Below are 11,598 nucleotides of genomic sequence, written 5' to 3'. Positions count from 1 at the left end.
TTTTTGCGCCTGGTCGATTAGTAAATTACGGGAAATTATAAAAAACATATTTAAAATCCAGTTGAAAAAATAATGTTAAAAATATTGTTGTAGAGCAATAAAATAATAAAAAATATAACAATTATAAAAAATATTATACGGATTGTATTGGCTTTAAGTTGATTGATTGCTTGTTATTTATGGAATGTCTCATATTTATTTGGGGAAAAATATGAGAAAGTAAAATAAAAAAATAATAATAAAATACACAAATAACCCTTAAACCATTAAGACCAGCGGGGCACAGATAGGTGTCATCACAGATGGGGGAATTTATAATCTGGAGTTTTGAAACTCGTTATTTTAAGATTACATATATGACATTTGTGGTTGCTGTTGTTGTTGAGTTGCATGCCTTGTCTTGTTCAAGGGTTGTTAAGCCTAAATTTACAAAACATTTCCTTTTGTTTGTTTTATTAATAATAGTTTATGTTACATACTTATATAATTACAAATTATTTTGATTATGATTAGTTTTTGTTGTTGTTATTGTTTTTGTTATTACTTGGTAGTTTTGAAAAATTTATGCTCTTGAGTATCCCTAGATTGTTGGAATGCACCTTGTGTTACTTTATGCACAGCACAGGTTGTGACCGGAACTGTTTTATATTCCATCTTATAATTACTGGAGATGGTGGACGAGGATCCTGAATCGCCCAATGAGAATGATGATTGATTACCACGATGACGTGTTACAACACGTTCTGTCTTATAGGCGGGGAAATCCGCAGCACTGGTGGTGTAGTGATGATGGGTTGCGGAGGAAGAGGAGGCGGAGTTGGCGGTTTTATTGCTCTGCTGAAGTTCTTTTGTTTCACGATGCATGGCAGTGTGACTACGACGTTCGGAGGCATTGTGCACAACACATGAACCACCTGATTCACCCGATTCTACTTTCTGTCTATGTAAACTGCTATAGCTTTGCCTTTCACTGGGGAACCATGAGCTGGAGGGTTGCTCATTCAGATTCATGATACTCTTGCGATGTATTTTGGCATTTGAGGATAGGCTACCGAATTGATTGGATTCTGTGGGTGTATTTTTACGTTGCAAGATCGTATTGGCCACATTCGATTCCGAAGAGAATTCCGTTTTACGATGATGGAATTGTTTGCTCGAGGACATGGTGGCGGAAGATGTGGTGGCATTACTACTCTCGATAATATTCGAACTGACATTGGTTTTGGATGATGACTTGACAATATGACCATTTTCGGCAGTACCTCCATTTCGGGTAATTTTGGTGGTAACATTATAGCTATCGACGCCGCCACCTCCACCACTAATGAGACTCTTCATATCCGAGCTACTGCCATTACGTTGATTAACATTTGTAACGCGGCGTGTGGTCATGGTGGAACCCTCTGTGTGAACTTTGCTGCTGGAAGAAGATGTTATCTTGCTGGCCAAGGTTTTGGATTCCTTATCAGTATGTTGGGTTACAGTTGAAGTGACAGAGCGACCACCCTTAATAATGGTGCCACCATTGACAATATTTTGATTACTGCTATCGGTGGTGGCATGTTTGGTGACATCACTGGTCACATGTTTACCATCGCTGGTGTGAGTGGTGATGTTGTGGGTGGCGTTCAACAAATTCCTTTGAACCACCGGGCAAGTTTCATGATGTACAATATTCTTGTGGACATGGGTATGATTACCGCTGGCATCATGGTGATGGTGGTGATGATGATGACCATGGTGATGTTGATGATGATGTTCCTCGTTGCTGTGTATAACATTTCGATTGACAACACTGCTGCTGCTAACATCATTGATATCCTGTTGCGTGATACTCTTCTTAGCCGTGCTGACCCGATTTTGAGTCATCGACACCTCTTCATTGTGGATATTTTCCACATTTTTGACATTCTTCATCTTTGTTGATTTCTCAACATTTTCAATGACATTCACCTTGCCTTGACGTCTTACATATTGTGTCTCTGGTTCCTTTTTGTTCTTGCTGCCGATGACTGTGGTGACCCGCTTCGTGGACACAATAACCATACCATCAGCTGGTTTTTGGGTGTCCAAATCTGCCACTGGAACAGCATTTTTACCCGAGGCATAGCTTATTTGATTTGTGGTCTTCAAGATCGATGTGTCCGAACCCAAGCTAATCGATGAGCTATTATGGACCACCTTCTTGGTTTGACGCACCGTTGTGGCCGTTGTTTGATCGGTCTTGGTTTGATTTTTGCGTGTAATTTCCATGGTGCCTTCCATTTTGAGATTATCCACGGGACGCTTGGGTGTTACACGATCCACCACATCTCTGGGACCAGCATCCTTTTCTTTTTTGTAGAATTCACCCTCGGGTTTAAGGTTATCACTGGGCTTAATGGGTGTGGGCCTCTTGACGTATTGGTAGGTGTCCTTTTGCTCGAAAGTCATTTCACCCTCAGTGCGCAGGTTGTCCTTGCGCACAACACGTTGCACCCTTTCGGCTGGTTTGTAGCCAGGTTTTTCTGGGGTGGTAAATTCACCCTCTGGTTTCAGGTTGTCTACCGGTTTCTTGGCCACAGGTCTTTCGCCAGGCTTGAAACCAGGTTTTTCAGGAGTATAGAATTCTCCTTCTGTTTTAAGATTATCCGAAGGCTTCTTAACGACTGGTCTTTCACCAGGCTTGAAGCCAGGCTTTTCGGGAGTATAGAATTCACCTTCAGGCTTGAGATTATCTTCATGACGCACCTGCTTGGGCCTTTCACCAGCCACATATTTAGTTTTTTCCACAAATGTCATTTCACCTTCTGTACGTAAATTATCCTTACGTATAACCTTGGTGGTCCTTTCGGCAGGTTTGTAGCCTGGTTTTTCTGGTACGGTGAAATCTCCTTCAGGTTTCAAATTATCCTGAGGTTTCTTTTGCACTGGTCTTTCAGCAGGTTTGTAGCCTGGTTTCTCGGGTGCATAAAATTCTCCTTCGGGCTTAAGATTATCCTTGAACTTAACCGGTTCGGGACGTTTAACATGACGGTACTCCTCTTTCTCCACAAATGTCATTTCACCCTCAGTGCGTAAGTTATCCTTGCGCACAATCTTTTGGGTTCTTTCACCTGGTTTGTAGCCTGGTTTTTCGGGAGTATAGAAGTCAACTTCAGGCTTGAGATTATCCTTGGGCTTCTTCACCACCGGTTTCTCAGCTGGCTTAAAGCCGGGTTTATCGGGAGTATAGAAGTCACCTTCAGGTTTCAAATTATCCTCAGGTTTCTTTTGCACAGGTCTTTCAGCAGGTTTGTAGCCAGGTTTCTCTGGTGCAAAGAAATCTCCCTCAGGTTTCAAATTATCTTCGGGCTTTACCTGCTGGGGCCTCTTAACATATTTATACTCCTCCTTTTCCACGAAGGTCATCTCACCCTCGGTACGCAGATTATCCTTTCGGATAATACGTTCCGTTTTCTCAGCCGGCTTGAATTGTGTCTTTTCGGGACGTACAAAATCACCTTCGGTCTTAAGATTGTCTTTAGGTTTCTTCGGCACCACTTTTTCTGCTGGTTTGTAACCTGTTTTTTCGGGCGAATAAAATTCTCCTTCGGGTTTCAAGTTATCTTCCGGACGCACTTGTGAAGGTCTCTCACCAGGACGATATTTTGGTTTTTCTGGTGCATAGAATTCACCTTCGGGCTTGAGATTGTCGGTTTGCTTAACAGGTTCGGGACGTTTCACGTATTTATATTCCTCCTTCTCGACGAAAGTCATTTCACCCTCAGTACGTAGGTTGTCCTTTCTAATAACCTTTTGGGTTCTTTCAGCTGGTTTGAAGCCAGGTTTCTCGGGAGTATAAAACTCGCCCTCAGGTTTGAGATTGTCTTCGGGTTTCTTCTGAACAGGTCTTTCAGCAGGTTTATAACCTGGCTTCTCGGGTGTATAGAAATCACCCTCAGGTTTCAAATTATCTTCGGGTTTCTTTTGTACCGGTCTTTCAGCAGGGCGATATCCTGGCTTTTCGGGAGCATAGAAATCACCTTCAGGCTTGAGATTATCTTCATGGCGTACTTGGCTAGGTCTTTGGCCTGGTTGGAATTTAGGCTTCTCAGGAGAATAGAATTCACCTTCAGGTTTGAGATTATCCTCGGGTTTCTTTTGTACTGGTCTCTCTGCTGGACGATAACCTGGTTTCTCGGGAGCATAGAAATCACCTTCTGGTTTCAAATTGTCCGCTGGTTTCTTTTGGACTGGTCTCTCTGCTGGTCTGAATCCTGGTTTCTCTGGTGTATAGAAATCACCTTCAGGCCTTAGGTTATCTTCAGGACGAACTTGTTCTGGTCTCTTGACATAGGTATATTCTTCTTTCTCCACGAATGTCATTTCACCTTCGGTGCGAAGATTATCCTTGCGAATAATTCTTTCCACTCTTTCGGCAGGTTTAAATGATGGCTTATCTGGTACAGTGAATTCGCCTTCTGGTCTCAAATTATCCTCTGGTCTCTTTGCCACAGGTCTTTCGGCGGGCTTATAGCCTGGCTTCTCTGGGGTATAAAAATCACCTTCGGGTTTGAGATTATCTTCCGGTTTCTTTTGGACTGGTCTCTCAGCGGGTTTATAGCCAGGCTTCTCTGGGGTATAGAAATCACCTTCGGGTTTCAGGTTATCTTCAGGCTTCTTTTGCACCGGTCTTTCAGCAGGACGATATCCTGGTTTTTCTGGAGTATAGAAATCACCTTCGGGTTTAAGATTATCTTCATGGCGTATTTGACTTGGCCTTTCACCTGGCTGGAATTTGGGTTTCTCAGGAGAGTAGAATTCACCTTCAGGCTTGAGATTATCCTCAGGTTTCTTTTGAACAGGTCTTTCTGCTGGGCGATATCCAGGTTTCTCAGGGGCATAGAAATCACCCTCAGGTTTCAAATTGTCCTCCGGTTTCTTTTGAACAGGTCTCTCTGCTGGTCTAAAGCCTGGCTTCTCAGGTGTATAGAAATCGCCCTCTGGTTTAAGATTATCCTCAGGACGAACTTGACTTGGTCTTTGACCTGGTTGATATTTCGGTTTCTCGGGAGTGTAGAAATGACCTTCGGGTTTGAGGTTATCCTCTGGTCTAACTTGTGATGGGCGTTCGCCAGGCAAGAACTTCGGTTTTTCTGGGGCATAAAATTCACCCTCGGGTTTCAAATTATCGCCAGGTTTTACAGGTTCGGGGCGTTTAACATACTGATATTCCTCCTTTTCGACAAATGTCATTTCACCCTCTGTTCGCAGATTATCTTTTCTAACAATTTTTTCAATTCGTTCAGCTGGCCTGTAGCCTGGCTTTTCTGGAGTGTAAAAGTCACCTTCTGGTTTAAGATTATCCTCAGGTCTTTTCTGTACTGGTCTTTCTGCTGGCCTGAATTCAGGCTTATCGGGCACAGTGAATTCACCCTCAGGTCTTAGGTTATCCTCTGGACGAACTTGAGATGGTCTTTCTCCTGGCATGAATTTCGGTTTCTCTGGAGCATAGAAATCACCTTCGGGTTTAAGATTATCTTCAGGCTTCTTTTGTACAGGCCTTTCAGCGGGACGGAAGCCGGGTTTCTCTGGGGTGTAGAATTCTCCCTCTGGTTTCAAATTATCTTCAGGCTTCTTCTGTACCGGTCTCTCTGCTGGTCTGAATCCTGGTTTTTCTGGTGTGTAGAATTCTCCCTCAGGTTTCAGATTATCCTCAGGACGAACTTGTGATGGCCGTTCTCCAGGCATGTACTTAGTCTGTTCGGGTACATAGAAATTGCCCTCTGGCTTGAGATTATCTTCGGGTTTCTTTTGAACTGGTCTTTCAGCCGGTCTGTATTCAGGTTTATCGGGAACAGTAAATTCACCTTCTGGACGGAGATTGTCCTCTGGACGAACTTGTTGTGGTCTTTCACCAGGTTTAAATTTAGGCTTCTCAGGTGTGTAGAATTCTCCTTCGGGTTTCAAATTATCCTCGGGCTTCTTTTGAACTGGTCTTTCGGCAGGTCTGTATCCAGGTTTTTCTGGGGTGTAAAAATCGCCCTCAGGTTTCAGATTGTCTTCAGGTTTCTTTTGCACTGGTCTCTCTGCAGGTCTATATTCAGGTTTATCTGGAACAGTAAATTCACCCTCTGGTCGAAGATTGTCTTCTGGGCGAACTTGCGATGGTCTTTCCCCAGGCATAAACTTGGGCTTTTCGGGGGTATAGAATTCACCCTCTGGCCTAAGATTGTCTTCGGGTTTCTTTTGAACTGGTCTCTCAGCAGGCCTGTAGCCAGGCTTCTCAGGAGTGTAGAAATCACCTTCAGGCCTGAGATTGTCTTCAGGACGAACTTGGTCTGGCCTCTTGACGTAGGTGTATTCTTCCTTTTCCACAAATGTCATTTCACCTTCGGTACGTAGATTATCTTTCCTGATAATACGTTCAGTTTTTTCAGCTGGCCTGAATGGCTGTTTCTCTGGTGCATAGAAATCTCCCTCAGGTTTGAGGTTATCTTCAGGTTTCTTCTGTACTGGTCTTTCAGCTGGTCTATATCCGGGCTTTTCTGGTGTATAGAATTCACCTTCAGGTCGAAGGTTATCTTCCGGGCGAACCTGGCTGGGCCTTTCTCCAGGTAAATATTTCAACTGCTCATGCACATAGAAGTCACCTTCAGGTTTAAGATTGTCCTCTGGTTTCTTTTGAACTGGTCTCTCAGCTGGTCTATATCCAGGCTTTTCAGGAGTATAGAAATCGCCTTCGGGCCTGAGATTATCTTCAGGTTTCTTTTGAACAGGTCTTTCAGCAGGTCTATACTCAGGCTTATCAGGTACAGTAAAATCACCCTCAGGTCTGAGATTATCTTCTGGACGGACTTGAGAAGGCCTTTCTCCTGGCATAAATTTGGGCTTCTCTGGAGCGTAGAATTCACCTTCTGGTTTCAGATTATCCTCCGGTTTCTTTTGTACCGGTCTCTCGGCAGGTCTGTAGCCAGGCTTCTCTGGTGTATAGAAATCGCCTTCCGGTTTGAGATTGTCCTCGGGTTTCTTCTGTACAGGTCTTTCAGCAGGTCTATACTCAGGCTTATCAGGTACAGTAAAATCACCCTCAGGTCTGAGATTATCTTCTGGACGGACTTGAGAAGGCCTTTCTCCTGGCATAAATTTGGGCTTCTCTGGAGTGTAGAATTCACCTTCTGGTTTCAGATTATCCTCCGGTTTCTTTTGCACCGGTCTCTCGGCTGGTCTGTAGCCAGGCTTCTCTGGTGTATAGAAATCGCCCTCCGGTTTGAGATTGTCCTCGGGTTTCTTCTGTACAGGTCTTTCGGCAGGTCTATATGCAGGTTTATCTGGTACTGTAAAATCGCCCTCAGGTCGCAGGTTATCTTCTGGACGAACTTGGGATGGTCTTTCGCCAGGCATGAATTTCGGCTTCTCAGGAGTGTAAAATTCACCCTCTGGCTTCAGATTATCCTCTGGTCTCTTTTGCACCGGTCTCTCTGCAGGTCTGTAGCCAGGCTTCTCTGGTGTATAGAAATCACCTTCCGGTTTGAGATTGTCCTCGGGTTTCTTCTGTACAGGTCTTTCGGCAGGTCTATATTCAGGTTTATCTGGTACGGTAAACTCACCCTCAGGTCGCAGGTTATCTTCGGGACGAACTTGGGATGGTCTTTCGCCAGGCATGAATTTCGGTTTTTCAGGAGTGTAAAATTCACCTTCTGGCTTCAGATTATCCTCTGGTTTCTTTTGAACCGGTCTTTCAGCAGGTCTGTAGCCGGGCTTCTCTGGGGTATAGAAGTCACCTTCAGGTTTTAGATTATCCTCTGGTTTCTTTTGAACCGGTCTCTCAGCTGGTCTGAATCCGGGCTTCTCTGGGGCATAGAAATCACCTTCTGGCTTGAGATTATCTTCAGGGCGAATTTGTTCGGGCCTCTTGACATATGTATATTCTTCTTTTTCAACAAATGTCATTTCACCTTCGGTACGTAGATTATCCTTTCTTACAATACGCTCTATCTTTTCCGCTGGTTTATATCCCGGTTTTTCGGGAGTATAGAACTCTCCTTCAGGTTTAAGATTATCTTCAGGTTTCTTTTGCAAAGGTCTCTCAGCGGGCCTATATTCAGGTTTTTCGGGAGCATAGAAATCACCTTCGGGTTTAAGATTGTCCTCGGGTTTCTTTTGTTGTGGTCTTTCGGCTGGACGATAGCCTGGTTTCTCTGGAGTGTAAAAATCGCCTTCAGGTTTAAGATTATCCTCTGGTCGCACTTGTTCTGGTCTCTTCACATACTGATATTCCTCCTTTTCAACAAACGTCATCTCACCTTCAGTGCGCAAGTTGTCTTTTCTGATTATGCGCTCTGTCCTTTCTGCCGGTTTGTATGTTGGCTTATCGGGAACAGTAAACTCGCCTTCTGGTCTAAGATTGTCCTCAGGCTTTTTCTGAACAGGTCTCTCAGCTGGGCGATATCCAGGTTTCTCAGGTGTGTAGAAATCACCCTCAGGTTTCAGATTATCTTCAGGCTTCTTCTGAACCGGTCTCTCAGCTGGACGATATCCAGGTTTCTCAGGGGTATAGAAATCACCCTCAGGTTTCAGATTATCTTCAGGCTTCTTCTGAACAGGACGCTCAGCTGGGCGATAGCCAGGTTTCTCAGGGGTATAGAAATCACCTTCCGGCTTGAGATTATCTTCAGGACGAATTTGTTCTGGTCTCTTGACATATGTGTATTCTTCTTTTTCTACAAATGTCATTTCACCCTCAGTTCGTAGATTATCCTTACGAATAATGCGTTCGGTTTTCTCTGCCGGTCTATATGTGGGTTTATCGGGAACGGTGAATTCTCCTTCTGGTCGCAAGTTATCTTCTGGCCTCTTAGCAACTGGTCTCTCAGCAGGACGATAACCAGGTTTCTCAGGGGTATAGAAATCACCTTCAGGTTTCAAGTTGTCCTCAGGCTTCTTTTGAACAGGTCTTTCGGCTGGGCGATAACCAGGTTTCTCGGGAGTGTAGAAATCACCTTCAGGTTTCAAATTATCTTCAGGCTTTTTCTGCACTGGTCTTTCAGCAGGACGATAACCTGGTTTTTCTGGTGTATAGAAATCACCCTCTGGTCTCAGGTTATCCTCTGGGCGAACCTGTGTTGGTCTTACGACATACTGATATTCTTCTTTCTCCACAAAAGTCATTTCACCTTCAGTTCTCAGATTATCTTTCTGAATTATTTTTTCAGTCCGTTCTGCTGGACGATACTGAGGCTTTTCTGGAGTTGTAAATTCACCTTCAGGTCTTAGATTATCTTGAGGCCTCTTTTGTACGGGCCTCTCGGCTGGTTTATATCCTGGTTTTTCGGGTGTGTAAAATTCACCTTCGGGACGTAAGTTATCTTCGGGACGAACCTGTGATGGCCTTTCCCCTGGTTTATATTTTGGTTTTTCAGGAGCATAGAAGTCACCTTCAGGTTTGAGATTATCCTCTGGTCTCTTTTGCTCGGGCCTTTCAGCAGGACGATAACCAGGTTTCTCGGGTGTGTAAAACTCACCTTCAGGGCGGAGATTGTCCTCAGGACGTACCTGGGATGGTCTTTCGCCTGGCCTGTATTTTGGTTTTTCGGGAGCATAGAAATCACCCTCCGGCCTCAAGTTGTCCTCTGGCCTCTTTTGTTCAGGTCTTTCTGCAGGACGATAACCAGGTTTTTCGGGAGTATAGAAATCACCTTCCGAACGTAAATTGTCTTCTGGTCTTTTCTGTTGTGGCCTTTCTGCTGGTCTATAACCAGGTTTTTCGGGAGTGTAAAATTCACCTTCAGGACGCAAATTATCTTCATGACGAACTTGTGTTGGCCTCTCACCAGGTTTGTAATGGGGTTTCTCTGGAGCATAGAAATCACCTTCCGGCCGTAGATTGTCTTCTGGCCGTTTTTGTTGTGGCCTTTCGGCAGGCTTGTATCCTGGTTTTTCGGGTGTATAAAATTCGCCTTCAGGCTTGAGATTGTCTTCAGGTTTCTTTTGTTGTGGCCTTTCCGCTGGTCTGAAACCTGGCTTTTCGGGTGTATAAAATTCACCCTCAGGCCTTAGATTATCTTCAGGACGCACCTGACTAGGACGTTCTCCAGGCTTATATTGTTGCTTTTCTGGTTTATAGAATTCTCCCTCCGGTTTGAGATTATCTTCTGGTCGCTTCTGTTGTGGCCTTTCTGCTGGTCTGTAACCAGGTTTTTCGGGAGTATAAAATTCACCTTCTGGTCGCAAATTGTCTTCGTGACGAACTTGTGTTGGCCTCTCACCAGGTTTGTAATGGGGTTTCTCAGGAGCATAGAAATCACCTTCCGGGCGTAAATTGTCTTCTGGCCGCTTTTGTTGTGGTCTTTCGGCAGGTTTGTAGCCCTGTTTTTCGGGTGTATAAAAGTCACCTTCCGGCTTGAGATTATCTTCAGGCTTCTTTTGTTGTGGTCTTTCGGCAGGTCTATAGCCCGGTTTTTCGGGTGTATAAAATTCACCTTCAGGCCTTAGATTATCCTCTGGACGCACTTGGCTGGGACGTTCTCCTGGCTTATACTGTTCCTTTTCGGGTTTATAGAATTCTCCCTCCGGTTTGAGATTATCTTCTGGTCGCTTCTGTTGTGGCCTTTCTGCAGGTCTGAAACCTGGTTTTTCGGGTGTGTAGAAGTCACCTTCCGGCTTGAGATTATCTTCAGGCTTCTTTTGTTGTGGTCTCTCGGCGGGTCTAAAACCTGGCTTTTCCGGAGTATAAAATTCACCTTCAGGTCTTAGGTTATCCTCTGGACGCACCTGACTGGGACGTTCTCCTGGCTTATATTGTTGCTTTTCGGGTTTATAAAATTCGCCCTCTGGTTTGAGATTATCTTCTGGCCGCTTCTGTTGTGGTCTTTCTGCAGGTCTAAAACCTGGTTTTTCGGGTGTGTAGAAGTCACCTTCAGGCTTCAAATTATCTTCTGGTTTCTTTTGTTGTGGTCTTTCGGCGGGTCTATAGCCTGGTTTTTCAGGAGTATAAAATTCACCTTCAGGTTTCAAGTTATCCGGCCGTAGAACAGGTTCCGGTCGCGAAACATATTTGTATTCTTCCTTTTCCACAAAGGTCATTTCACCTTCCGTGCGAAGATTATCTGTGCGAATTACCCGTTCAACACGTTCAGCTGGACGATAACCTGGTTTATCGGGTGCATAAAATTCACCTTCTGGCTTGAGATTATCTTCTGGCTTCTTTTGCACTGGTCTTTCCGCTGGTCGGTAACCAGGTTTTTCAGGGGTATAGAATTCACCTTCGGGACGTAAATTATCGCCTGGCTTAATGGGCACTGGTCTTTCGGACGGACGATATTCTTCTTTTTCCGGTTTATAGAAGTCACCTTCAGGCTTTAGATTGTCTTGTGGTCGCACTGGCTGTGTTCTGATGATATATTCGTATTCTTCATTCTCAAGAATAGTCGTATCCTGGGTCAAACGATCCGTATAACGGTCATTGGGACCTTGTGGCAGTGGTTTGGGAGAGTCCTTGGGACCTTTTCTGATTGTAGTAAGAGATTCATTTTTCTCATAGTCATCCTTTGACCATGTGTTGGTGCGTATTCTTGTCTCAACATTGTCAACCATATCTGGAAATAGAGAGTGATAGAGAGAATAGTGTCTCAGTAA

At 44.4% G+C, this 11,598-nt stretch overlaps 1 protein-coding gene across 6 annotated transcripts in view; it reads right to left on the bottom strand.

The window, feature by feature from the left end:
- Positions 1-441: 441 nt before the first annotated feature.
- Positions 442-11,598, bottom strand: part of Sdb (SAXO downstream of blistered) — a 28,184-nt gene continuing 17,027 nt past the window's right edge. For 5 of the 6 annotated variants that reach the window (XM_073957653.1, XM_073957655.1, XM_073957654.1 and 2 more), the window contains exon 6: positions 442-11,558. In XM_073957653.1, coding sequence (XP_073813754.1) covers positions 541-11,558 — 11,018 coding nt within the window. In that variant the 3' untranslated portion in view covers positions 442-540. The remainder of the gene's footprint in view (positions 11,559-11,598) is intronic. The other variant, XM_073957658.1, reaches the window with a different exon arrangement.

This window comes from Musca autumnalis, unplaced genomic scaffold (assembly GCF_047663935.1).
Source record: "Musca autumnalis isolate F117 unplaced genomic scaffold, ASM4766393v1 scaffold_5, whole genome shotgun sequence".
Taxonomy (NCBI): domain Eukaryota; kingdom Metazoa; phylum Arthropoda; class Insecta; order Diptera; family Muscidae; genus Musca; species Musca autumnalis.
Note: the sequence above shows the minus strand (reverse complement) of the source record. Positions and strands in the feature narration are given on the sequence as shown.